Source organism: Venturia canescens, chromosome 2 (genome assembly GCF_019457755.1).
Source record: "Venturia canescens isolate UGA chromosome 2, ASM1945775v1, whole genome shotgun sequence".
NCBI lineage: Eukaryota > Metazoa > Arthropoda > Insecta > Hymenoptera > Ichneumonidae > Venturia > Venturia canescens.
The window spans coordinates 918,858-946,548 of record NC_057422.1 but is presented as its reverse complement, the minus strand read 5'-3'; the positions used below and the strand labels follow the sequence as shown (position 1 = coordinate 946,548).

General features: G+C 41.5%; 6 protein-coding genes across 14 annotated transcripts; 3 read left to right on the top strand and 3 right to left on the bottom strand.

The window, feature by feature from the left end:
* Window positions 1–74: 74 nt before the first annotated feature.
* Window positions 75–1,396, bottom strand: LOC122406922 (mitochondrial inner membrane protease subunit 1). Its single transcript, XM_043412765.1, has 3 exons — window positions 1,092–1,396; window positions 607–804; window positions 75–529 (listed from the first exon to the last, which is right to left on the bottom strand). Exons 1-3 carry the CDS (start codon window positions 1,194–1,196, stop codon window positions 398–400), a joined length of 435 nt encoding a protein of 144 aa, XP_043268700.1. The 5' UTR covers window positions 1,197–1,396; the 3' UTR covers window positions 75–397.
* On the top strand, window positions 933–7,915 carry ZnT63C (zinc transporter 63C). Of its 4 annotated transcripts, none has more exons than XM_043412748.1 (7): window positions 933–1,018; window positions 3,486–3,678; window positions 3,794–4,016; window positions 4,418–4,706; window positions 4,793–5,126; window positions 5,218–5,328; window positions 5,636–7,915. In XM_043412748.1, exons 2-7 carry the CDS (start codon window positions 3,502–3,504, stop codon window positions 5,831–5,833), a joined length of 1,332 nt encoding a protein of 443 aa, XP_043268683.1. In that variant the 5' UTR covers window positions 933–1,018; window positions 3,486–3,501; the 3' UTR covers window positions 5,834–7,915. The 4 variants fall into 4 exon arrangements, with proteins under 4 accessions (XP_043268683.1, XP_043268682.1, XP_043268680.1 ...); XM_043412747.1 differs by having other exon boundaries at window positions 1,009–1,029; XM_043412745.1 differs by lacking the exon at window positions 933–1,018 and adding an exon at window positions 1,655–2,169.
* On the bottom strand, window positions 7,838–10,607 carry LOC122406918 (phenoloxidase-activating factor 2-like). Its single transcript, XM_043412752.1, has 6 exons — window positions 9,982–10,607; window positions 9,724–9,842; window positions 8,885–9,141; window positions 8,558–8,788; window positions 8,271–8,472; window positions 7,838–8,175 (listed from the first exon to the last, which is right to left on the bottom strand). Exons 1-6 carry the CDS (start codon window positions 10,088–10,090, stop codon window positions 8,008–8,010), a joined length of 1,086 nt encoding a protein of 361 aa, XP_043268687.1. The 5' UTR covers window positions 10,091–10,607; the 3' UTR covers window positions 7,838–8,007.
* Window positions 10,608–10,898: 291 nt separating this feature from the next.
* On the top strand, window positions 10,899–12,110 carry LOC122406921 (uncharacterized). 2 transcript variants are annotated; one of them, XM_043412764.1, is made up of 2 exons: window positions 10,899–11,276; window positions 11,575–12,110. In XM_043412764.1, the coding sequence occupies exons 1-2, from the start codon at window positions 11,225–11,227 to the stop codon at window positions 11,988–11,990; spliced, it is 468 nt and encodes a 155-aa protein (XP_043268699.1). In that variant the 5' UTR covers window positions 10,899–11,224; the 3' UTR covers window positions 11,991–12,110. The 2 variants fall into 2 exon arrangements, with proteins under 2 accessions (XP_043268699.1, XP_043268698.1); XM_043412763.1 differs by lacking the exon at window positions 10,899–11,276 and adding an exon at window positions 11,303–11,490.
* Window positions 12,111–12,262: 152 nt separating this feature from the next.
* phtf (putative homeodomain transcription factor) lies at window positions 12,263–17,651 on the bottom strand. 5 transcript variants are annotated; one of them, XM_043412719.1, is made up of 18 exons: window positions 17,555–17,651; window positions 17,168–17,402; window positions 16,951–17,090; window positions 16,188–16,396; window positions 15,913–16,096; window positions 15,678–15,829; window positions 15,510–15,603; window positions 15,079–15,441; window positions 14,900–14,979; window positions 14,619–14,815; window positions 14,398–14,543; window positions 13,932–14,250; window positions 13,508–13,832; window positions 13,262–13,405; window positions 13,078–13,173; window positions 12,794–12,997; window positions 12,459–12,687; window positions 12,263–12,367 (listed from the first exon to the last, which is right to left on the bottom strand). In XM_043412719.1, the coding sequence occupies exons 2-16, from the start codon at window positions 17,191–17,193 to the stop codon at window positions 12,848–12,850; spliced, it is 2,625 nt and encodes an 874-aa protein (XP_043268654.1). In that variant the 5' UTR covers window positions 17,194–17,402; window positions 17,555–17,651; the 3' UTR covers window positions 12,263–12,367; window positions 12,459–12,687; window positions 12,794–12,847. The 5 variants fall into 5 exon arrangements, with proteins under 5 accessions (XP_043268654.1, XP_043268656.1, XP_043268655.1 ...); XM_043412721.1 differs by lacking the exon at window positions 17,555–17,651 and adding an exon at window positions 17,537–17,551; XM_043412720.1 differs by lacking the exon at window positions 17,555–17,651 and adding an exon at window positions 17,403–17,530 and having other exon boundaries at window positions 17,168–17,270.
* Window positions 17,652–23,685: 6,034 nt separating this feature from the next.
* LOC122406635 (uncharacterized) lies at window positions 23,686–26,673 on the top strand. The gene is made up of 2 exons (XM_043412189.1): window positions 23,686–23,836; window positions 25,143–26,673. The coding sequence occupies exon 2, from the start codon at window positions 25,346–25,348 to the stop codon at window positions 26,429–26,431; it is 1,086 nt and encodes a 361-aa protein (XP_043268124.1). The 5' UTR covers window positions 23,686–23,836; window positions 25,143–25,345; the 3' UTR covers window positions 26,432–26,673.
* Window positions 26,674–27,691: the final 1,018 nt, after the last annotated feature.

Genomic DNA, 27,691 nt, shown 5'->3' with positions numbered 1-27,691 from the left:
GCTGCTAGTCAAAGTCCTGCGGCAACGAGAGAGGGATACAGCACACGGGATACAGGATATGAAATAAAAATGTGTTCTCTTCCAGTCTTTCTTTATTCGTTTTGTCGGTCTCAAATCTATTGCGATTGGGGTCGTGATGATAAATGGTGATATCGTTTTAGTCAACGATCGATGAGATGTTATTTGAAAAGCGAGCCTGATAATATTATAAATGTTTATCAGGCAGATGAAAGTTAATGTTGTACGATGCGATCGACGGTATATGATCAAAATAGCAGTTGTTGACAATAAGTCTCGTGAGTAATAATAAATACACGATATGCAAGATGCGTGAGGATCAGGAGCCATAAGGAAATCCGACTGATCTAAAAACCGGTCAAGGTCAAGAATATGACAATTACGTTGCGAAGCTTGCAACTTTGCATAATACTCGAGAACGCAGCAGCCCTTGAGGTACGGCTCCATAGGTTCTAGAGTCCTTCGAATTATTCCTGTTGTCACCCTCGAGCCAAACGTGTCCAGGAGGCACCTGTTTGCATACATTTACGCTGTATTTACCATCTATGTAAACAGTGTGCAATAGTATCAGTAATAAAAATAACTCACAACGTATGTTGTGAATCCATAACGAACTTTGTCGCCAGGAAGGCCGGTTATTCTTTTGCAAATATGTTGACGAGGCTCTGATGGACTTTTCGCAATAATTATATCACCTTTGCTGAGTTTTTGTAGTCTTGGTGACAAGTGCTCCGTGAAAAGAAGAGTGTTGCTAAAAATCGTTGGTTCCATGGACGGTCCGGTACACTGTACGAGCAAGCAATTACCGTGAAATATTAGAACCAAGCATTATTTTATCGACAGAGCAGAAGCACGGAGTCACGGAGACTTGACCAATCCCCAGCCCAGATGGCTCAGTGGTGCCGAAAAAACCAAAACAACGTGCCCGTGTGTCTCGAAATGTCTCGAAAACTCGGAATAACCTTAAAATGATGGCCAAGTTTTTGCGTCTCACGCTCTGGTAACGAAACGGTGATCGCTATTTCCTATCAAGATGATATTTCTAAATTATAAAAGAATGAAATATTTCTTACTATGACAAAATCTCCAATGTATTCCAGAGTACAGTGAGCCACAGATCCATACTGTATGATCATTCCAACAGCACCGACCAACTTGAATGCCAACTTGTTAAACATATTACGTATATCATGAAAAATTGTCAATAACCCCCCAACATACTTCCTCCGTAAGACACTTTAATCAATTTATAATGTCACTATACATTCCACATTAACGTTTCTACGTGTGTGTTCTTTTATTTCACTTTTTATTTTTTACATCAAGCCAAATTTGAAGCAGTGTCGCAACAGCCATATGTGTGACCGGACCGGCGCACGCTATCTGCTATCAATCCCTCTCTTTCTCGATTCTATCTCTTCTCCCTCTTCTCGAGTGTCGCTAGTCAAATTTGTAAGATCAGCAGCAAATTGACAAATCAAGTGTTCAGTCAGTTCAGTGTCTTGAGCGCCGAGCGGACGACGCAAGTAGGCCGAAAGCTATAAAAAAAATTGTTCTCTCGCGATCGTTTCGCTTCGTTGATAAAGTTTCGTGCGTTTGGTGAGACTCTGGGGTGGTGGTGGTGGTGGTGGTGGTAGGGTTACCGAGACTCAATTCGTAACTGACGAGCACATAACGACAATTTGTTCAAATTTTTTTCCAAGCTCTATGTTATGGACTTGCGTAATTGTGATTGTATCGTGTTAATCTAAGCGTATCGTTTGGTATCTTCAAATTCAACGTTATATATACGTTCGTCCGTGTTACCGTGAGAGCGATAGAGGTGCGTGGCTGTCGAAAAAAAACCATCGCCCAGATCGAGAAACTCACATTTTACAAATGAAATGTATTCTCATCATCGAGCGTGTGAGAAAATCTGTATCCGTGTGCGTGTAAACGTTTATGAAAACGCACACATATCGACGAAACGTCTCCGCGTGTGACATGTCCGATATTATCTTGTCAAGTAAGAAGCATTCTCACGCTCGCGACATTTCATAAAGCAGAATCAATCGGTAGTCGATTCAAGTTGTCCGCGTCTGTTGAGATTTTTACCTCTTTGATTATTTACACGCGCCGCTTTTCCTCGTCGTACCGTCGTAAGAACGAGAGGTAAGAATTAACAAGTCACACGATGAGATTTCGAGGTCTCGTTTCTCGATCCCTTTAATCACGACTCCCGTGATAATATTTCATCCCTCCATTTTCATGCACGTAAAACATTCCAAATATTCGTTTGTCATGATTTTTTCTCGTTTTTCTCTCATTCCCGTTTATCCATGACTCATATATAGCGTTACGAACGCGTGATTCATTGGAATATCTATTTTGTCAAAGTTCCCACGGACCGTTTCAGACGTACAAAGAGAAAGAGGGAGAGTGAGCAAGGGAGTGAAAGAGCAGCACAGATTGATTCGTTTAATACAATAATACCGTGCCTTCTCTCGGTTAACAAGATTCTGTTCCTCCATTTCTCAATGAGGATTCCTAGTAAGCGAAGCATTGCACAAAATGAATATAGGACAACCGCATGGGTTTTTGACTCAATGTATTCATCGGATCAACTTCAGGTCGTTGATTCAAATTAAATAAGCACAGGGGAGAAAAAAATCAAAGTATTCGGAAGAGTAGTTCATCGGTGCAGTGCAGGGAATAGTAGCATTCAGAAACATGAAATTTATGTGAAAAAATCCAACGCAAGCGACGCTGCAGAAAAATCATTGTCGACGCATCTCTTTGGTGAGCCTCAGATAATTGGGCTATCCGCTAATCATTAATATTTTGTCTGGTGAACACAATTGGTACAAAATCTTTGTCGAAACATAGCGAAGAAATCTTAGAATTAAAAAAAAAAGGTAAAACAAATGAAGAATGACGGAGAGCGAGCCTGTTGCTTAGATTTCATGAGAGAGAATCCTAGTTGGAAGTGATGTTGGTCACAGAGACGAATCTCTCGAGATACGTGTCTGAGCTATTCTTCTGGGGTACGTTTTTTTTTATTTTTCTCCGATAAGTGTACCATGGAATTATAACACACAGGCTTATCGATTGCGCGCGCGTGTTCACGGATTAGGATTAACAGCGGTAGAAAGTCGGCGATAGGAGTTTGTCCGCGTTAGCCCGCGCGATCGCGAGTAATACTTTTGCCTTTGAGATAAGAAGGCTATTAAACAATTGTGTCGAGATACGATTGCCTGATAAAACCTATCTTCAACCCCAAATAGTCTTGATTAATATTTTTTTAAGTGGTTTATCGCGCGCGCGCGCGCGGCTGGTCGAATAACGGGCAAACGGCCTCATTGAATTTGAAAGCGTCAATAGAGATAGATTCGTTGTTTGCCAATGTCCCAAGAGGAGAAACGAGAAAAATGTTACAGGTATGACTGAATAGCAGAAACAGGACTGATGATTAATATTATTAATTGCAGATAAAAGAGCTGTAGGATGGGCCGATATACCGGAAAAAAATGTCGTCTCTTGACGATGCTGTGGTTAACGGCATTTTTCTTCCTCGTTGAAATAATAGTGGGATACGTAACAAATTCCATGGCTCTCATAGCTGACAGTTTTCACATGCTGTCCGATGTAGCGGCTCTCGTCGTTGCCTTTTTGTCCGTCAAGGTGAGTATTTTTTTTTTATAACCAATTTATGTATATAGATCGCTTGTACGCTTACGATAATAATAATAATAATAATAATACAATGAACAAACTCGGTGATGGTTGTATTTGACAGATGTCACCGAAAAAGTGGTCGAAGAATACGTTCGGATGGGCGAGGGCCGAGGTCTTGGGTGCTCTCGTCAACGCTGTCTTTCTCGTAGCTCTGTGCTTCAGCATAACCGTCGAAGCTTGCAAGAGGTTTATCGAAGTCGAAGAGATCCACGAAGCAAAGTTGCTCGTCGCCGTTGGTGTTCTGGGATTGCTCGTCAACGTAATCGGGCTCTGCCTATTTCATGGTAATTATACCAATGTAATATCGACATGAAATGAAAAAGCAAATCGATGGAAAAGACCTTCCTCGTCGCCCTTCCTGTCAACGTTACCGCAGATAAGACGAGAGTCCAAATAACACCAAAGCTCGAACAGGTTCAACCGGTCCGATTGATCCGCGCTCCTCCCAGCGACGGTAGCAGCATCACCGGCAGCACCAGCGCCAGCATTACGAACGTTCCTACCTTTTGCTCCTTCTCCACGGTGGTAGCAGGTCAGTCGATCAGCCGGATCCGCTACCACGACTTCCATCCCATCGTTCCGACAGTCGGCGCTCTTCTTATTCCTTTTTCTTCAAAAAAAAAACTGTGGCCTGTCGATGAGAAAGCGAAATGAAATAATATACGAACGCCTATTTATTTTTCAGAACATGGAAATACTCACGGGCATTCGCACGGTATATCGCGGAGCCACAATAGATTGAGCACTCTTGTGGGTGCCGGTACCGACGACAACGAGAATGATGATGCGTATCGTCCGCCTCCTCCACCACCGCCACCGCCTCCGCCGCCAATGAAGAGGGCGCACGGTCATTCTCACGACGCCAGCCAAATGAATATGCGCGGTGTTTTTCTCCACGTTCTTTCCGACGCCCTGGGATCAGTCATCGTAATCGTCTCGGCTCTCATCGTCTGGCTCACCAAATGGGAATACAGGTAACGCATCCGATAATATTGGAGCGGGGGGGAGGGATTCGTTTCAAGCGTCGATCGATGCTACATCAATGCCGTTCGTCCAACAGATTCTACATCGATCCAGCCCTTTCGCTTCTTCTCGTGTTACTCATACTCCGTTCGGTGTGGCCATTGTTGCAAGAATCAGCGCTGATCCTATTGCAGACGGTACCCACTCACATACAAGTCGATGCGATACAGCAGCGACTATTGGAGAACGTTGACGGAGTTTTGGCCGTTCACGAGTTCCACGTGTGGCAATTGGCCGGCGATCGTATCATCGCATCGGCTCACATACGCTGTCGCAATCTCTCCGAATACATGAAGATAGCTGAACAAGTTAAGGAATTTTTTCACAACGAGGGCATCCACTCGACCACGATACAACCCGAATTTATAGAAGTAAGTCGCGGGTGTCTTACCATTTTTTTACTATCCATATTTCACTGGATCTTCTTCGGTACTGAAAGACTCTTTGCTCCCGCTGTTCCAGTATCACTCCAATAGCGAAGTCAAAGAAACGCCGACCGAAGACTGCGTTCTTGATTGTCCGAAAACGGACAAACCCTGCAATCAAGCGACCTGCTGTGGTCCGTCCAAGCAGGTAAGTCCGATCTTCCAACTCATCTATAGGCTTTCTTCATCTCCCCTCTCCTTCCATCGCTAATCTCACTTCCACGAGACAGTACTATCTCAAGAGGAACTCCGATCCTCGCCGGTCATCCTCTTCCTCCTCTTCCTCCACCGTTGTATCCAAATCTCGATGCCTCGGGCGTTGTCTCGAGGGAATAAAATCCGAGTCCAATACGGTCATCGGTAATGAAAGAAATTCATACTTTTCGTCTCATATCGCACTTGGCAAATTTATTTAACTAGCGATTTCTCAATCGTGTTCCTCAATTTTGACGCAGGGTCGTGAAACTCCATCGCCCGGAGAAACACCGTACATGTGCCGACAGCGAAACAGTCTGGCACGATCGATCGGTTCGATGACGGAGACGGATCAACGGGAGGTGAACGAGATGGAACGCGGTCATTTGCTCTCACCACCCATCTCTCATAATTCCGGTTCACTGCCGCATCCTCACGTAAACAGTCCGTCGGTTTGAAAAAACAAAGACAAAAGAGCATTGACAAGAAATTTCATGGAATAGAGATGCAAAGGGAGAAAGGGAGAGAAGAAAACGATGCCTACCTCCGCAGCCGCGAACGTCGCCGTCACCGCCGCCACCACCGCTACATCGTACAAAATGGGATTATTTAATCATACGCGATTGTGCATTTGGTGCCCAATTCGACGCGAACGCTCCCCGCTTTATCGTCTCAATGTCACCGAGACTCGTCGAATACGCGTATCGCGAGGATTAACATCATCGATCAGGTTATTCCTCTCTTTCCCCTTTTTTATTCGACATTGGATCGCTCTTCAAAACGATCCGAGCCGTTCGAAACCTTGACTGCCAGAGAGGCATTTTATTGTTAGATTGATACTATCTAGAAAATGTATTGTAGGCTTTTTTTCTAATCAATCGGAGTGACAATTTGAGTGTCGGGGATGTGGTAGCGGCTGCTTCTTTCTACAAACGAATCAGACTAGATAAAAACTTTGCTAATTGTACACACCGATGATCCTAACCATATTTGTAAATATTTCATACGTAGCGCAATATTAATTATTAACCGACGCGATGACACATACTTTGTACGTAATTTTCATCTTTTTCTCGACGTAAATAATCGCGTTGCGATTTGCAGCTCTCATCCGCAACAACGCGACTCGATTTTTTAAATTAAAAAATACGGAAGGACGCTAAAGTTGTGCCTCGATTATTATGAACAACGTCGATTGCCGGCGCCATTTTTTTCTCTCGAAACACCTGACGCGCGAATCGTATGATCCGGCAGGGAAACGACTCTTGAATTATTCTTAAGATATTAATGTCCAGTATTTGCATCGACGAAGCGGCGGTGATTTTATCAAATTATCCGAGTTACTGCTGAATGAACGACGTACGAAGGTTTTTTTTTAGGACGCCCTCGTTGTTCTTCGACCACGGGCAAGAGACTCGTATCGCCGAATAGAAAACGAATTTCGCTCCGAAACGCAATGAGCGTTGAAGCAAAATTCTCGTTTATAACGCCTCTGTACGCGAGAAATAATAATGTTAAGGGGTGATAGATTGTCACAAATGGTTGCTCTATTTCTTTTTCGGAAGCGCTCGAGGCGTTGCGAAAAGTCTGTTGAATTTTGTACGAATGGAACGAATGTCAAGAGAGAAATAAATATTTACGCACAATGCTCGATGGGCACTCTCAAAATTTGGTGACTCATTGTACATTTCCAACAAGAGCGAGGATGGAAGCCGATGAATACGTGTCGTTCAAATGGATTTAAAAATGTTGTCAGTTTCTGTGTAAATAATTAATAATCATGTTCATCAATTCGTACGGGCATTCGTTGTTTCCATTAAAAATATTTATAAATTCGTGCAAATAAAGCTTCGATACAGTTGCTGCGATCCGCACGATGCATCGCAGTTGTAGCAGCATCAGCAGCAACCGTAGCCTCGTGAAGATGACATAATGGAGACAGCTCGGAAAAATATTTATAATATTTTGTACAATTTTTCAAGTGTTTCACGAACAGATGTATTATTTGTAAAATAACGATAGACCCAACGACATATATAATTTATAGATGGGTACAGATGAGGCGAGAGGGTGTAAGGGTGAAAAAAAAAAATCGATTAACGATCGCATTTTCAATGGACGACGTCGACGACAGCGTTGATCGAAAAATCTCGTTCAATTGACAAGATGCGAGACTCGTGAGGATACGCGACTAGTTGAGATGTGACGTACTTTTAAATGAGTCAACGTGTTGTATCGCACGAGAACCGTGTTGATTGCCGGTGGAGGCGATGAGCGGCCGGAAACGACTCGTTGCTCGATACGATCGACCAACCACTGGAGCGCGCCTCCTGACACGCTCGTTCGTTTGAAAATCTTTTTTTTCTCGCACAAGAAAAGTAAAAAAAGAAAGCCAAAGAGAAGAAGAAGGAGAATGTCGAGGGGGTCGAAAACGCTGGACGCGGCGTTGTTCTACGTGTAAATAAGTTACGAGATGGAAAATATTTATAAGCCAATGTTACAATTCTGTGAAGAAATATAAATTTTACCGATTCGATTAATCCACTCCGTGAAATATTTAATGGTGCGAAGGGCGGTAATAGTTGGATGGTATAGTTCGTTCTCGACAGCGAAAGCCGCAGGGAGAACTCGTTTATCTGGAAACTCCCGTCAGCTGAGTTATCCAGGAACGATAATTTGGTACGTTAACGTAAACACCTGGAACTCCGGAGCTGGCGCAACCAATGCCCCACGTGACAAGTCCTACAACCTGCCACTGGCCGTTGCTCTGCTGACAAACGAGTGGCGCACCTCCATCTCCCTGTGTACAATAATTCACATGTATACGAGTCGCGTGCTACGTGTTTAACAAAAGAGAAGAATAATGGAAAAAATGATATCGCGATCGGGACTTACCGTGCACGCATCCTTGCCGGCTTCACCACCGGCACACATGTAGCTCGTTCTGTCGAGAACAAAGTATTGTCCGAGTCTCGTGTTGCGAAGACGGGACTCGCAATCCGCTTGATCGATTATCGGAACGTCGACTTCTCTCATTATGCTTTGATAGCTGCCACTCGAGCCAAACGCGTTCTTTCCCCAACCGGAAACCCAGCATCTGCGGTTCAAGTGACGAGCATTTTTCATACCGTTTTTTACACATATTCGGAGCAGGGATTTTCGATTTTTCCGTGGGAGTTTACCTCGTTCCGGCTGCAGGCACGGCGCTGGCGAGACAAGCGGTATTGATGTTCGGACTCGAAGCGATCGGCACGCTTTTGTTCAGTCTAATTATTGAAATATCGTTTTGATAATTGCCGCTGTTGTAATTCGGATGAGTTATCACCTGCGCCGGAGTATAGTCCTGATAGGCATTTGGCTCGTTCGTCTTTTGACCGTCCCATTCACCGAGCCTTACGATGAAGTTTCGGTTGCTGTATATATATGTTGCAAAGACGAAAAGTCAGTACGAATGAAAAAGGAAATCCACCAGGAGGCATGAGACGTAGGCGATGAGAAGCGACACTTACGGGTACATCGCGGTCTTGTGCGCGGCTGTCAATACATAATCGGGACTGATCAAAACGCCCGATCCTATGTAAGCATTGCTCTCTGTGAGGAGAGCAGCTTGCCACGGATACGCACCGTATTTGGCCGTACCTTCCGGTTGGGCCGCAGAATTTGTGATTTTTCGTATACCGCAAGAGGTGGAAGGTGGCGGTGGTGTCGGTGGCGCTGTCGTCGATCCGCAACACCACTCTTGTCCGTAGGGACAACCAGCGGCTCCCTGCATGATCGAAGATCGAAGCTTATCGTTATGTTATACTAATTTTTTTACAATTGTACTCGACGATTCGCGATGCGCACTGCATTCTTCATCTATCTCACGATTTCATCAGTTGAAAATAATTAAAGAACGAATCGAAAAAGATTGTCGCGGTGAAGAAAATTTTTTGACGAGATTTGAATGCCGCGATATGCGGTAGCTGATTCGCATCCGACGCTGCTACCGTTCATTAACAGAACAGGAAAAAACTCATCATCACGGTTTTTCCGGTGTTACGTTCGACGGAGCAATTGTAATTGGATCAATCTGAAATTTAATCACGAACATTCTACCCAATCGTAATTAAGAAAAAACTATGTGCGTTTAAAACCGAGAGGCAAATTTTGAATTCGACTTTTAAAAAATAACAAACATGCGTGCAATGAATGTGGCATGGATGTATTTAATGAAAATGGGTGATCTACAATGTTTTATATATAGACTGGACGGTCATTTTTTGTAATATTCACAAAATCGCCAATTCGGTATAAAATCGTGCCGTTTAGTAAAAGTATATATCGATTGATACGATAAATGGACAACCTGATTGACGATTCGGACGTCGACTCCGGCTGAGCCACAAGTTCCCGCAGTCACGCAACGACAGTTGCTGCTAGCACGGGTCGTCGGGGTTTGAGTCGTCGCCACGGTGGTGGCAGTACCTTTGATTTATTTAATAATTAGAGCACAAAATTGAAATATAAGATTGACGAGTGAGAGCGTAAAATAAGCAGACACGAAAAACGTGACAGGAATTTACAGACGTGTCAGCAACAAAAGTGATAAATAAAGGGCAGTTACCGGCGAAAACGATCGAATCACTCTGAGCGTAACCGGGTGATATGCGTAGCTGCGTAAGCAAGGCGACGGCGCAAATCTTAAACACTACGGGAGACATGTTAAATGTCATATTCTCGTTTAATTCGGTAAGTTGAGACGCGTAATAGTGAGAACTACACGAGCTGAGGACGATTGAGTCAGGATCAAACGGCTTGGTTTATATATAATGAACGGCGCCATGAAAACATCTCGATCATCGGACCGCTCTACAGGCTCCCCGTCGCATTCGCATTTGTTTTGTGTCCCCGGTAGATGTACCGGCTGTACGCGCACGAGCGCTCACTCGCGGATAATCGTTTCTCCGGTATTTCCATTTTTCAATTCTTATAAATACGGGGAAAAGACGGTTATTAACTCGGACGTCCATCCACGTTACGGCCGTGTCTGCTTCGCGCGCGCGAATACAATGACTCGACGACCTTGCCCGTCGGTCTCATTTTTTATTTTCATTTTTTACCAACGCGAACAATAAACGTCCAGCAACACCTGCTCTCGCGCGATCCATTCACGAAACGACCAAACGCATTGACTCACGCAGAGTGGCGAGGCTTCCAACGAGAGAGCAACAAAAAACAGTAAGCAAAGGCTGAAAAAGGTTACGATCGACGTACCATAATAATTAGTGATCACTCGCGCAATTCACGCCTCGCGGTAACAACCAGAACGAGATGAGTGTCGCGCGTTATTCATTTCTGTATCATCATTCCTCGCATTAACGCGACCAACGGGCGAATCGTCGTTCCGAGGATCGTGTCTTCATTGTTAGTTGATTGTTGGGACGCAAGCGAGGGCGCGTGTCTCGTTTCGCGATAACCAACAAAAGGGACTCTAGTATGGCCGCTCTTCCCGTGTGACATTGCGTCGAAATAATAATAATAAAAAAAGCGTATAGGCGAAGAGCGCTCTTCGACCTTGCGACCAAGGTTTCAAACGTTGGCACCAGAAATTTTTATGATTTTCACCATTTCCGTTCGAGTCCAACGAAATGATCTAAAAAAAACCCGCCAACAATTCTAGTAATTGTCCAATTTCGATACCTCGTGAAATCAATAATTGGTAAATTGCACAAATGTTTTTTTCGTTCATTTCGTTTGAGCCCAACGTTGCAAACTTTAGCGTCGTGCGGCGATTGTAATTCAGGATGCAACTTTATCGCCGCAGCAGTCGATTAAATTGAGAAAAATTCGTATCCGATGAGCAATCGATGAGACATTGGAGAAATATCAGTCCGAGAGATGAGACGGCGCCGTATATCGGCAAGTGATAACGTATCTGGGCGGGAACGGTTGCGATAACAACAATCCCCGTAAAACCCTTATTCTCTATACGCGACCATTTACCTGCTCTGCGTAAATCTCGTTCTCATTTTCTCAACGAATCTTGTAGAACGTAAAAAGTATATAATGAATTTATTTTTTTTTCTTCTCGTATTATTTTCCTGGCCAGCGGAACGCCAATTATTCGCAAACGGTAACGGCTTCGCGTTTATTCTTGTCCGTGCGTCATATTATTACGTTGTTATAATAACCGAGATTTGACACAATTGGTCGACAGGTTTTGAGTGCTACGAGTGCAGGAGTAGCGGCGGGACCGAAGCACAGGGAATGGGATGCATCTCGGAGACGGAAAATACGAGCGAATGTAACAAGAACTATTGCACGATATATCGTCGGGAGTACGTCGATCCGCCCGGTACAATAGACGAATTTCATCGGTCTTGCGAGGATACACCGACTTATTTGAATGCAGTGATAAAGACGACGCACCACGTCGCTTATTATCGCTCGTGCCAACAAAATCTCTGCAACGTCGGAGACGGTCTCGTCCCATTCGCGAAAGCTCTTCTCCTCGATGATGATTCTGATGCAAAGATCCTGATTGTGCCTGGCATAGGATCTTCCGGTCATCGGGCTGCCTCGCTTCTCTCCGCGACCCTGCTTCTCTCTACGATCATCATAATCGACTACTAAATCATTATTATTCATCGCCTCGTTGCGATAGGTAAAAAAAGCTCAATGCGTGACACTCGCCGCCGTGCCGTGTCATACCTCGACAAAAAGTTATTTGACAAAAATAAATGTTGAAACGAATCTGTACATTTGTTTACGATGCTGGTATACCAATTCCTTGTTCTAAATTTTAACGAGCGGAACGCGGCGATTAAAAAAGGAAAACAGGAAAATGGAAAGCAGCGAGAGCAGGATTATAGATACAGAGTTGTAAAATACGAGGCTCTTTTCTGTTTCTTGTTGTTTGTAAAACATTTATTCGACAGCTCGTCCGTAGTCCGACCCCGAACCATCAACCCTCCAGCCGGCTGGCCTTCTCGCCGCTCGCTACTTTCACACTGGTAATTTATTTTTATAATTAATATTGAAATTTCGTAAGACCGCTTCAAAAGAGTTTTAAGGATTAATGAGGAGGACGTGTTTGCTTACCGAGTAGACACTCCGCTAGTACGAAATGCTCTGGTAAAAATCAACGCAACATTCTACTAAGAATTTGAGATAATTTTTTTAGCGTCACCGTCACAATCGCAATTGCCGGAAAAACTCTATTTTACACTGTCGTGCACCAAACACCGATGAGTTGTCTTGGACAAAATAATACAACAGTTATCAGAGATGATCTTCGGATTGTGCAGTTGATCTCTCGTCCTAAATAAAACTATTGAAAATAGCTTACTTATCGAAGGTATTGCGCCATGTTTCTCTTAAATTATCATACGTTATGACCTTTTCTGTTTCGAAGCAAGAAAATCAACCATTCTTACCATATTCCGATATTCATCCTCAAAGTCGATTCTGCTTTGTACACATTCCCCCTTCTATTTTATAGTTATCTTGTGCAACTTTAATTTGAATCCTAGTAACTCCGAGAGAACTCCCGACAGAGCCGAGAGTAAAACAACTTTTGTAATCGTGTATAAATATGGATTAGCCGATAGCCCAGAAATTTTGAAAGGGCACTCCAACTCCTGCGAGAAGATAAATTGTAATGGGAGGAAAGTACGATTGGAGGGAAAGTTGAAGAGAGAGAGAGCAACGAAATACTTACTTTGATGAGATCGGCAGCTAATTTGAGCACACTGTTTGCTACCATGAGTTCATCCTTTTTGTGAGGTTTTTGCTCCATCTGCAGGTATAGATTGATCTGGAAAGAGCGATGAAAAATTGTTGAATATCGAAGGGACGAAAGGCAGGCAGGCAGGAAATGATCGAATACGGTCGAGCGTTCTCACCTGTTCAGTTATCAGAATAGACAGGTTCCTATATTTTTTATTTATCTTAGTTCCCAACGTCATGAACCTCAGTATGTATATACCGAGAGCGAAACTCCATAAAAGCGCTTCGACATTGTATCGCGAGTGAAGATTTTCTAGATCCTAAATGACACAAGTCATTGGCGAATAAATACATCGCTTGGTAATGATAGAAAAAATGTAAGAACAAAGTAAGAAAAAGAGAACAGAAGGAAAATTATGTACTCTGATAAGCTCCAAGCTGACGAAAGACAAGAGAAGCAACGTTACGATAAAGACAGCTGATACGATAACGTCGACCGATCTTTGTGGACCTCTTCTCTTCAAATACGCCCTTACGCTCAACCAAGTCTTAATGTTGCGAAATTTGTTTAGTCGAAAATGCGGCAGATCGGACTTTCTTGCTCGCCTCGATGATGTCAGATGTGAAAATAATTTGGCATAAAGCAAGCGTTGTTTGAAGGTTCGTTCGGCAACGGCCAGGAGGAAGAACAACAAACAGGAGAGGGCCAATTTTTCAAAAGCCAGTGTTAAAACAACTGTTCGCTCCCTGAAACAATCGCGATAAATCGTTATGCATTCACAACATTTTTCACTTTTCCATTGTACATTAGCTACTGCATCGTTGCGTTCGAATGAGTCTACTAACCAGAGTGTCGAGCCAAAAGCCACATCGATCGTGGCGCACAAACGTTTTGACCAATTTTCTAGGGACATGTCCAAAGCAATTTCGCGAATATTGGTACCGCTCGATCCGGTCAAATTATTGGATGATTCCGTTCCAAATTCATCGCTGAGACGCTTGATCGAGGGTATAAGTGAGAGAACGAGCGACATCAAGAGGCCACCGTATACATAATCCATGCCTTCGGGCATCGACTCGACTCTGGCAATTATTGCAGAGCTGATGTCAAGAACCGACAATTCAACTTTCTTTATGTCCCTTCGTGTCCAAATTGTACAAGAAACTGGTGGTGGTACAAGAAACAACGAGTCAAGGATTAATTAATGAGTTGCCCAAGGGTAGGCGAGAACGCGAGAGGCAGGGAGGGAGCGATTTGAACGCGCGCGGTTTCCCATCTATAAAGAATAATTCGTATAAATGGTGAACGGACCACGGTCGGAGGAGGTGCAGCAGCTCGAGCCGAGAGGAATCGACGATGGTAATTCGAGCTCCCAGAAAAAGGGGTGTTCCAACAAATCATCAGCGTAGTTACAATTGCCTTCGCTGTGGCCGGACTCGGATTGTTCGAAATCGGAGCTGAAAAATCCCTCGATCGTCTCTAAAAAACGGCCAACATATATGTTTTCCTAGCAGCGCTGTTAAAACTCGTACCTGTAGCTGCACACGTCACTGTTACTCGTAACACCCATCCATTCGGTAGCGGAGGTTGTAGCTTCGGTTAAATGATGCATCGTCGCTTCCTCGCACTCTCCCTCTTCCTCACTTTCGCACTCTCGTTTCTCTTCTCTCGAAATCATCTTGTCCGATTTTCCCATAGTGACAGCGGTTTTGACGGCGCTCGTGCTTCCCTGTTGAAAAATTGTATACCGATTTCAAATTACTGCCATGGAATGAAGAATTTCGTTTGAAAACGAAGAAGGAGACCACCGTACCGACGCGGCCTCTAGAAAATCGTGTTCTCTGCTATACGATTCCGTTTCCACTACGGGCGCGTTTTCGGTAGCGGATATTACTGAAAAGATACACATACATTTGTTTCTGGAGTAAGTTACTAACGAGTATCAGGCCAGAAAGCGCTTTTATTGTCGCCATATAAGTGTGAGAGTAGAACCTGACGGAGACGCGCGCCAATCGTGATTCTTTTGCTCACGTTCCGTCGTACTTCGATTTGCTTGTTCCTCGTAAAACGCGTCAAGAAAATTTGCAGTGTCGTGTTTGATTTTATGATCAACTTCCCGTTCGGAATCGCCGGTGATAATAACATTGTCGACATCATTATCTTCGTCACCGTGATTGCTATTCCTGTCCCCATCGACGTTATCGTGATTAGAGCTGCCACGCAGTGACGGTTCTTCCCGACGAGCGACGCTGACGCGATCATTGTCACTCGATACATTTCCGTTGAGACTCTCAAAACCGTCATCATCTTGATGAACGGTATCCGCGTTGCCCATATTTTCCACTCCAGCCTCATCTACGAGTAAAGTGCAAATGTATGTTCGAATAGAGTTCGGAAACGATTAGAAAACACATATCGAGTACCCGTAGATGTTTCTGTCTCGATTGGCCTGGATAATGGCAATTCGGGCGAACATTCTGGCAAGCGGACCTCGAACGGCGCAGACCTGTCCTCGAGCTGAGAAATTTCGAAGAAAAAAAAATGATTGAATTTCTCGATAATATCCCAGGATGAAGAGTCTTCTATCTCACCTGAACTTTTCCCGTTGCCGGCGGATTTTCAACATTAACTCGCTGGGCGAATCTCACGAATGGTGAGACATCGCTGCACTGCATTTTTTTCGCTCTCTCGGTAGCCCCCTTCATTCCTCCATCCTGACAAGATTTCGAGTCAATGTTCGATCCTACGAGGAACAAAAGCTCGGCTTTACGAGTGAACGTAGCAACGGCAGCAGCGTTTGCTTGAGAGACTCTATTTTCAACGTACGTAAATTTCGTCGTGTCCTTAATTTTCCTGAACGACATCTCTCGTGTCGGGATCTGCGCATTCTTGATGTTTTCCGGGAGGTAGGCGCGGCTGAACTCGAATTTGTCGATACTATTTGGGAGTGCACGAGGCACAGTACAAACATCATACCGACCGGCATAAGTACTTCTGTGGAGGAGACAATCTGTGAAGGATGAAGAATTTACGAACTTATTAACATTTCAGCAACGTTTGTTCCGTCATTTGTATTCACATTGTGTTGATATATTACTTACATTTGGCTTATCGGTATCGGCAATACCGAAAAATGTACAGACGTTGAAAAATTGCAGGGCGTACAGAATAAGGAAAAGATAAAAAATGCGAGTGCTAGTCTGCTGAATCCACCAAGTGCGATATAGAGGCAGAAAGATCAAACGTCGAATGGCCAACCAAGCCACAGTGGTCAGCCCATGCTTCGGTTTGGCTTTCGGGAAGGAAGAACCTGTGTGCAAGAAATATTGTTTGTATCGAACGTTTAAAAAATTCCTGCCATAGTTTTATTTTTGTATTTGTTGGTCATTCGAATGGAACTGCCGATTGATATTTTGATCTGGATAAGGAATTCATTTATGCTGAATAATCAAATCATTTTATTATTTATATTCGATAAACCTGATGAATGAAAAAAAATTGCAAACAGGTCCTGAGTTTTTGATGTTAGTATCAAGAATATATTAACAGCGGAGAAAGAATTATCATGCTTGCAGTATTAGAAAATTCAATTTCCAAGAAGTTGAGACCTGAACATTTCCAGTCACAAGTTTCAAATCATTGGATCCGTTCGGCAAAAAACAAATTCTTCCAAAAATCAAGGGGGTAATTGTTGCAGTAGCAGAACAGGGTCAGTGCAGGATTTGGAATACAAGTGATCCTCCCTCTCCCAATAATTACAAAAAGAATCTTTTGGCAGAGAGCTTTGCACCTTGAAAATGTACATCCCAACTCGATTGAAATTTGCAATATTTGAGAGGAGATAAGAAGAGCGTTGTAGCTAACCTCTGACAAGATCGACATCTATGAGCTCTGTTTTGAGTTTGGCTGTTCGCATGGGAACATTGGTAAAGCCCCCAAAAATTCGTTGTTCCACGCTCTTTTCCCATTGTTGTTTGTCATATGTACCAATTTTCTTTTGATACCTAAAAATAGGAGACTGGATATTGGCAGGGTGCACACGCTCGAGGGATATCATTCAATGCCATTTCTATGCACCTACCAGTAGACAAGATCGTTTAGGAGCATTTTTTGTTAAATTGAATCGATCTTCGATCATCTGCCTGCTCCCTCAATTTGCTCTACATCGGAGACTCTCGACGACTCTGTTGATATACAAGTGAAGATTCGATGAATTTCCGTCCAAAATATTGCGCGTCGCACGACCACGACAATGTATTGACGTGATGAGTATTATCTTTGCTCGTATCGAACGGTGCGAAAGTTTCATTACTTGCCTATTTAAAAAATGAAAATAACAACTTAATTAATTCCGAAATCTCATAATCCAACACAAAATGTTTCGCGGCTCGCGGCCCGCGTCCATGAAAATCTGCAACACGACTCGACATCTAACATATCTAATACATACACTTGTCGTCTGCTATACCTTCTACCTTCTACCACCCCTGCCACACATGCGACATTCGTTCGCTTCTCGTCGTCGCCCACGCACGGAAAGCACTGTGTGACGCATTGTGCTTTTCGTGTTTCCCTGCCCCCGCTTGCCCTTTATTGCTCTGGTAATCATCGCTGAAAAATTAGCCTGCTCATATTGACTGATAATATGGAGATTTATCTTCGCGGGCAATTTTTTGTTTACTTTTTATAGTTATTATGAAAAAATTCGTAAATTGGTGGAGATGTAAAATCTAATGCGCGCGATACCCTCTGCTGTATAAACGATTACGACCGGAATGAAAATCAACATTTCATGGCGATAGGGATAATTTTTGAAATTTATTGATACCAACAGCAAATCTCAGTGAATAATATGTTGACTTTGCTGCTCCTTATTTATTCTTTTCGTATTTATATGTTTTTGAAAGTCCCATATGTTTTTTGCGGTAAAAAAGGGGTTTTTCGGATTGAACTTACCGGCTGAAGATCGACAACAGATATATATCGAAAACGTACGTTAAAGTTCGTTCATTCGGAAGTTAGCCATGTTGTTCGCGACGGTCGCAAAGCAACCAACTTGATATTTATATGCTTTGTGGTAGGGATGAAAACGTGCAACTTATTTGTAAACAATTATCTAACCTAAAATCCCTAATATCAGCGAGTGCGTTATATGGTGTCATACCAGTACGACAAATAAATTCCGTACTTTTATATTATATTGAATTTCTATAATTCTTAGTGCTTATCGTGAGATGTTTGAAGTGAAAAAAAAGCTGCGGTCCCGCTTCTAACTGACTCCTGCCGATGGCGAAAGTGACAGCTGATTAACCCTCTCAGACCGAGACCTATTTCGCGTTGACAGAAAATGATTCCCTTCATAATTTTATCTCAAAGTACTTTCTAGTTTCCGAATCCATTGTGACATTTCCGTTTTTTTGTTGGGAAATATGAATTTTTGAATGTTCGCTGCGCGCAGCACCAGGTCCTTGGGGAGCAAAATCAGGAAAATTTACGAATGAATCTAGTACCGAATACCTTAAATACATCATATTAGCTTCCCTTTGAAAGGAAATAACGATTGGAGTACGAAAAAAAAATTTATACCCACTTTTCTTTTGCGATAACTAAAGCACCTTTTCACACAACGCCAACTCAACATGAAATCCCGACTTCACATTGATATTTCGATGAGTTAAAGCAGTTTATCTCTTGGTTTAGGAGTATCTAAAGTGCAGTCTAACCTTGCTTCATGGAAATAGGCAGTTAGAACCCCGACCTTACTGACCGATGCAGTTTTATTGGGCCTGGAAGCGCGTGTTGCGTAGAAGCAACATACGGTCCGAGAGGGTTAATGAGTGGTGTAAATTCCGTTGGAGGGTAATAAAATGGTGCCTGCTCGAAAAGGCTTTTTGAAAAGTGTTGGCGGATTCATATTTGTTGTTACGTGATGTGGAACTGTTGAACAATTAATTTATTTTTCAGATGAATTGTCAAATATTGAACTACTTTCTACCAGTTTCTGTCCTGCGTTGTCTGTGGGTTATTACCGAGAATTCAAATAGCAATAGTATCTATTGGTTTCAATATAATTTCAATTCAATATTATGCGAATTCAAAGTCGACTATATGTACGTTTTTATCTCCTTTTGTTTCTATCGCTCATCCTGACTTTTTGCTCCCTCCATTTGATAGTGTTCTGTGTTCTGTGTCAAGTCTCCCTGTCAAATGTATAGCCTACGGCCACTCCGATCTTTTCTATACTGCGTACGTGCATTTGCACGAGGACTATATGAGAAAGTGGGGAAAAGGGCGGTGTTTTGCTGGCCCAAGCCAATAATACCTGAGCTCGAATTCGGAATAAAAGGCTAATATACATACGCAAACACGTTAATTGAGTCACGAAAAATTGTAAGCAAGGATTCCATACCAAAGGAAACAGCCTCAGCAATTTTAAAGGGAGTTGAAATACTGAAAGGTAGTTCTCCCCTCAATAAGAGAAGGAATATTGTGCCTGGGTGGTAAAAAAATAGAAAATATATAAAAATACTGGAATATCAAATGTTTACACTAGTGAAAAATACATTGCGGAATCGATCGATAAACTATTGTTACGTCCTCGGATTTAACCCCGTAAACAAATATCTCCAAATTTTTGGGGACTCTTTTAAAACATCTGTTATTTTGGGTATTGTTTAAAAGAGCATTATAAAGTTTTATAAAAATAATATTCCGTAGTAATAACGAGGACATAGAATCATTTCAAAATTTTGCTCACTTTTGTTTTCTCACGGTAACGGGAGAGTTCCGAGTCGACCGATGCTAAATCAAAATTGGTTCGAAAATACTTTAATATTTGGTTACGCTGAGTAGCGTGTGCCGAGAAGCGACGCAAATCTCTTATCTCCATCCGGGCGTTCGAGCTCGCCTCAGTTTAGTCTAGAGCGATGCACGTGGAATCTCCAGCGATACTTTTTCGCACTGTCAACACCCGGTCTACGTGCATGGTCGGTCTAATCACTCCAGTTACCGTGGGACGTTTCGCGAAAAGTAATGTCTAGATCCCCTCCATTCTTGAATCTATGGAGCCAAAAAGTATCAGGGAGGCAGTCAGTCTTCGATCTTCACCCGCTCGTTACTCTCAGATACTTCCTCGAATATATTCGTGTCCGAGCATTTTATGAGTCGGTAATCGTTTTCTCCGACTATATTTTTGCGCGTCGGCAGTAGTTAGAATTCGTGAGTGTTTCAGCGAAGCGTGCGTGTTGAGGAATCGGTATTGGGAACTGACCAAATTCGTGAGACATCTGGTGTTGAATTTTCCAATTATAACGTCGTTTGCAGATATCGGAGTACAAGTGAAAAGTGACTACTTGAGACCCAGTTTCGCAATCTTTATAGAGAACAACAAAAGCTTAAGTACAGCTACGGGAATTGAAACAATAGAAATTCTAAACACCATTGTTAATATTGCTGAAAAAGTTACTGAAAATGATCATTTCACATATTCTCACGCGAGAATCAGTTTACGCGAGCGAATTGTAATGACGTATATAAAATTAAAACAAAACGTCTCTTACTCTTTTTTGGCGTTAATGTTCAATTGCTATACTGCGAAGCACTGTCAACGAATATTTGATGGAACAATAAAATTGTTGAGTCAATGTTTAAAATTTGCGATTAGTTGGCCAGTTAAAGATGAAATTTCGAGAATTTTACCAGAACGCTTTAAAGATTTTGAAAATGTTCGCGTGGTCCTCGATTGCACTGAGATTTTCATACAGCATCCGAAAAAGCTTTGTTCTTAGGAAATATTTCTTTCATCAGCAAACCGTATGGTGGTCGAGCAACAGACGATAATATATTTGAACAAAGCAATATTTTAAGTTTATTGGAACCTGGCGATGGTGTAATGGTGGATCGAGGATTCCGCAATATTGATGAGCTTTGCGAGCGAAATCATCTAAAATGTGTAAGACCACCGTATTTAAAAGAAAAAAAACAATTTTCCAGAGACGAAGCATTACTCACTGCTAAAATCGCGAAAGCAAGGGTACACATTGAACGCTCCAATCAACGTATAAAAATTTTCAAAATTGTAGGTGCTACAATGCCAGTAAATCTTATCTCGCGTGTAGAAGACATTTTCACAATTATATGTGCTACAGTAAATTTATCTTCACCTATTATAAAAGACGACAAATTTATGAACATTTAATTTGTTGAAGTTGCATTTGATTGTAATAAATTGTTAAAGCAGTACAATCACAGGTTTGTTATTATTTTACCACCCAGCATCTTTTCTAGGCTTAGCTTAATCGCCTAACAATTTTCATTATTGTTTTCATCGTTGGCACACATGAAATGCACCATTTTCAGGTAGTACGTTTTTTTCAAAGTACTTAACATATTAAAAGCTGATCCCTCCCTAGAGATGTTCAAAGATCCCTCCATTCATGTTTAAACATGCCTGAGCTCTTCACTCAAAACCATCAACTGTGCGTAGGAGAACATCTCTCGGGATCGCACGGCAGGCAGCTCTTATCCGCTCCTTCATGTTCTCTCGTGTTGTTGGAGCTTGACGGTAGACAGCGTCTTTTAAGTACCCCCACAAAAAGGAATCAGGAGACGTAAGATCTGGTGACCTTGGAGGCCAATTTACAGGACTGTCTCGACCAATCCACCGTTGACCAAATGTTGTATCCAGATGATTTCGAACAACATGAGCCCAGTGAGCGGGTGCACCGTCTTGCTGAAACCATATCTGTTGACGTGTTTCCAAATCCAGATCTTCTAGCAAAAGAGGCAGTTCATTTTGTAGAAAATCAAGGTAACGGACAGAGTTCACATTTCCCTCGAAAAAATGGGGACCTATTAATTGCCCGTTCACAATACCACACCATACGTTGGTATTATAAACCCCAATGCCAAGCTTGTTCCATTCGCTCGAATAATAAATTCGTATCTTGAGTTTGTTTTATTAAATTGAAATTTAAAACTTCAGGTTTACGCTATTTCAATGATTCGTATTTTAAACTTCGGGACGTTTCATCTTGATTGATTAACAATTTCACTTCCAAGTGTCCCCGTTTCGACAAGTTTTCAAAACGATTTGTATTCATAACTCGAGTCTAAATCCCAAAGTCGCATTTATGTTAATAATTTACAAAATAATTTTTGCACGCATTTTATTTTCCAACCTCAATTTCAAGATTTCAATGGGTTATAAGAAATTTTCGCTCGAATTCAATTCCAATGATTTAATTTTAATTTCAAGCCCGTTTTACTCCAACAATTCATGATTCGTTTATAAGGTGTTTCGACAGTCTACAATTTAACATCCAAGTAAATTAATTTCTTTTAGGACCCAAGTCGACTTTCCTTAATAATTCGCATATTTGATTTTCGAACTCTCTTATATTTTTTTTTTATTCGCCATCTCAACACCAAACGTGATTCGTTTTGATAACTTGAGATTTGGATTTTAACCTCGGATTAACCTTGACAAAAATTTTGGTCTTGCCCCGACCGGGAAAAACGTCGATCACGACGTTTCTGTTGACTTTTCTGAGTGCATAAGCACCGCGTGATGCTTTGGTTGCTCAGGTGACGTGTATCACTTTGTGCCGTCGACGGTCTCTTGTAAAATTTCGTTGCGTTAAATTTTAAACCCATCGTAACTTGCCAATCGAATTTAATTTCTTTTAGGACCCAAGTCGACATTCCTTAATAATTCGCATATTTGATTTTCGAACTCTCTTATATTTTTTTTTTATTCGCCATCTTAACACCAAGCGTGATTTGTTTTGATAACTTGAGATTTGGATTTTAACCTCGGATTAACCTTGACAAAAATTTTGGTCTTGCCCTGACCGGGAAAAACGTCGATCACGACGTTTCTGTTGACTTTTCTGAGTGCATAAGCACCGCTTGATGCTTTGGTTGCTCAGGTGACGTGTATCACTTTGTGCCGTCGACGGTCTCTTGTAAAATTTCGTTGCGTTAAATTTTAAACCCATCGTAACTTGCCAATCGAATTTAACCATTATTTGTAATTTTTATTAATTTTCTGCTTCAAACTAAAATAAAAGGCGAATAAGCGTACCTTCTCTTATTCATATTACGAAAACCCGTGTACTTCGTTTTATTTTTGCTCGTTCCCTCGATCGTTCTCACAATAAATTCTCGAAGTTTGGGACATTTCGAATCCGAGTTCATCAACCTAGGTCATTCAAATTTGAGACACGACCCGAAGACACGAAGTCGCAGGTTATCTAGTACCCTCTACGCTTCACCGCTACGGGAAAAGGTAAGTGCTCGCTACTTCACTGTTTTTGTTCTTCCTACCTTTTCCGACATTCATAAGGAAAAACGCATATCGACGGCGCATTTGGTTCCAATCCCGGAGGGTAAATTCCTCCCTCTAAACCGGGGAACTTCAACGTTTCTGTATCGTCGTGTCAGTTCGTACAGTTGTGGTTGGGAGACAAAATTTTCCATTCGTTTCAGACCAACGATAGCCGGGCACAAGACCGTGACGTAACACTATATATAAGGTCAATATTGACAGCATTTTGGAGGAGATTCGAGACTCAATAAAAGTTACGACGGTGCTGAAAACAGCCAGTTTTTCTCAAGAGATAGAAGAAGAAGGTCACAACGCAACTCACAAATCTACGTCGTTTTTAATTAGATTCGATAAAACTAATTGTTGAGTATCACAAGCTTGGTGAATCTATAGATTACTCGTAGGAGCAACAATCGCAACCAGGTATTTTAGTAGATTGTTGCTAAATCTTTTTAGAGGGTGGGGTAAGAGACGAAGCTCCCATGCTAATACATTGAGTGACGTCAGCAATGTCATGTTATAGATACTGAATGATTACCATCCATTCAGATGAACAATGCGAAAATTTTCAAGTGTATGAATGATAATATTAATTATTATTCAGAAATACGTTTATCTTAATCACTTAAGGTTGATAAAAAATTTATTCTCGGTAATTGAAAATTGCGTTGAAATAAAGACAAAGTTTGTCAACGTTGCGTAGTTACTTCGTATTCAGCTGTTGGGTTGGATGCAGTGAGCCCTATGCCTTTGTGTACGTGTTACTTGTTTCGCTCGGCGTTTTTGGAGGTTATTATGTCAACGACTGCCTGTCAAAAGCAATTACTCCCGTTGATGTCGTAGTTGTAACATTGCCGCATTTCTACGCCACAGTCTAACCTCACTTGGAATTTTCAAAATGGAAATTCTTTGAAACAGTTTGATCGATTAAAAAAAGGCTCTGTCAGCCTTTTTTTCGGGATTTAGAAATTTGTAACTATCTCTCTCTCACACGGTTGCGATATACCGACTGATCCATCCTCTTAAGGAATTTCGATACCTGTTAACAAACCCTAGCGGATTGTACGACGCCAGATATCGGTCAAAAAAAGTACAATCTGCTAGGGAATGTTAAGAAATTCATAAAACTTGGTGATAATGTTCTTCAACATAACGTGCAAAAGCTCAATTTTTTTCGAAATTTTCTTCTACATAGTAATGCTTTATTACTCGATAACTTTACAGTCACATATTTTCGGTGATTTCTTGTGTCGGTAAACTATCTGTTCTTTTCAGTAAAATTATTCTATATATCGTCCTGATCCGAAATGTCGTTTTTTAAATAAATTTCTTGATTAATAATAGTGATATAAGCAAAAAAGTGTGAAGGTAACACTTCGTCCCATTATTCCACCGATGCAATGAAATGATATTTTTACTCAACTTCGACATTTAATTTCTCCAAAATTAGTTCGGTAACCTCAGTTTTCTTTGAAGCAGTAAATTTAGGAGATATTCATTAACATATAAAAACATTTTTATAGACATCTATTCACCTCAAAAATTTTAAGCAACAACCTTAGAATTACAAATGATTTTTACCGAATGGTCAGAATTTCTAAAATATATTGTTTTTTTTCTCTCCCATAAGAGTATTCATTAGATTTTTTTTTGTATTATTGACATGAAATAGAAGATAAAATCTTATATCGCGAATGAATGCATAAAAAAAAATTTTTTAATTTAAAAGCGGTTCTTTTTCAACGTGGAGTGGTTCAAAATCCATCAACCCAGTTCGAAGGAAGCTCGGATCAGCGACGTATCATAATTCCACCCACCGGAATACTTTTTGTACGCAACGAAACTCTGAACTCGTCGTCTATAATACTTCGTAGCTGGTTTCACTGTGCGATAACCGCGTAAGGAAAACGCGACTAAGCTATCGATTATTAAATGTTGCTCTTAATAATCATTATTGCAACGCTCACGTTGCCGACTCATGGAAAGCGATTCTATATTACCAATACGGGAGTCTGTACAGACTGCCGGTGGACCGATGATCGGAAGTACCAGTGGTGCACAACTGACACGTGGGATTACTGCTCTACATCACCAGGATATTCTTCGAAAAACAAAAAGTGTAAATCTGATCATGCCTGTAACGAATACGGATTCTCGTACTTGTGGTGTTATTTGGAAGAAGGCGGCTGGGATTACTGCTCCCACATCGAAGATACAACGACAAGGCAATTTTCTCACACAGCGAAAGAATGCCAAAGCTATTGCGATATCAGAGATAAAGATTATAAGTGTCGCTCCAAGGATCACGAGTACGAGTATTGCTCGCTTATGGATGAGCTTACTTCAGATGGGAAAGCATGCCGGCACGAATCAAACAACGCCGAAACCTACTGTGACTTTCACTCGAATGAATACAAGTGGTGTAGAGTTTCTGGAGGATCCTGGGGTTACTGTTCTACAGTAGAATTTGACAATAGTCTTGTCAAAACGGATGTTGGGACCCGGCAAAAAAGAGCTGCAACGTCGACGTGCGGGCGTAATGGTACGACAGTCAACATTCTCCACCAAATCGAACACCACCTTACGGACAGCAAGCGTCTCGTAACTACTATTTTCCGTGAAAATCATGATTCGTCAATTATTCGACGTGCCACTGGCACTCGGTTGGACGATGCCCGAATAGTTTTATATAGATGGCACGCGGGTGCAAGCTCCGATCGTGCATTGCAGTTCAGGACTGAGCAAAGTAACGGGCAAATTCGTTTGGAAAGGCAAGGAGTATTTTCGAACAATTACGGAGATTTTATTAACTTCCAGCTGCAAATCAATGATGAACCTATACGACCGTCTACAGTTGCTCAAGTGAATATTCCAGTGAACCTTCAAGGATTTGATTTACGGGGCTATAAGCGTATTTTAGTTACCGGTCTTCATCTCAGCTTGAACATCGGAGGCAGAGTTTGGATTCTCCAACAGCACTTGGGTCGTTGCGGAGTAGTACAATGCCCTTGTCTATAGCTTTTCATCAAAAAATAGCTTTTTCATTCAAGCAACAGGATTGCACGCGATATACGAACCGATAGAAATAAAAGGTTCTTTGCACTTTGCATGTGCTTCATTATTTGCAGTCTTTCAAAAATTGAAGCTCCGTATTTTTTGTAACTTTGATCATATTAATACTCATGATACTCATGAGACGGTAAGACATGTATCATTCTGGTTATTTAAACTTTTAAATAAAATTTGGATAATTTCGAAGCGATGAGACGAATCCATTTATACTTATTCCTCCAAATGATAGTTCCGTTCCGGGTAGGGTAAAATCAAACCCAGCCTTCACGAAAATCATTGAATAAATGAGAATTTTTAAATGTTGTACACTACCGGTCAAAAGTTTTCGGATAAAAGTCTAAAAAAGTTCCTGCGCTCTATTTCGTGTCACGACGCCGGTAGTCTGGATATTCGGATACGACAAGGCGCATTTTGAAGGGGAAACATTCAGCTTCATTTTGGGTTTTTAAAAAGTCTCTACGACTTTTTTCGCGGGTACTACGTCATCTTGAAAACCTTCATTTTTTAGCTTTTTTTTCGTTATTAACTGGACCGCGTTTTGAGATAAAATTTTTTGTTCCGAATTCTGCGACGGAGTTTTCTGAGGCACAAGCCTCAGCATTAAATTTGTTTTTGGAAAAGTTCAATACGATTTTTTTTTATCAAAATGATCTCGTTTTTAGCAAAAAAGACAAATTTGAAAATTGTCGTGTTCCCCGAAAACTATTAGATTTCACAGGATATCTCAAGAGTGAAAAAAGTTGCGTCTGCGATTGTTTTAGTTTCCGGAGTTTTATGAGATTTTTTTTTTCAATTTTTTTTTCTGTCAACTTTTCAGTGAAACCTCAAGTACATTGATTGTCATAACATGAAAACAACGGGGTTTTTGATAAAACTTTAACTGAGAAAACGGTCTTACTTCTTCATTTCCAGATCCTACGATTTTTTTCAGATACTTTTGTACATTATATATTTGAATTTAAATATAATTTCAATTCAATTTTTCATGAGACTTTTCTATCGCTCATCCTGACTTTTTGCTCCCTCCATTTGATAGTGCTATATCACCTCCTCCTTATCCAATGTATAACCTACGGGCCCCAAATCTTTTCTATACTGTATTTGCATTTGCACGAGGACTATGAGAAAGTGATGAAAGGGCGGTGTTTTGCTGGCCCAAGTCAATAATATCTGAGCTCGAATTCGGAATAAAAGACACATACGCAA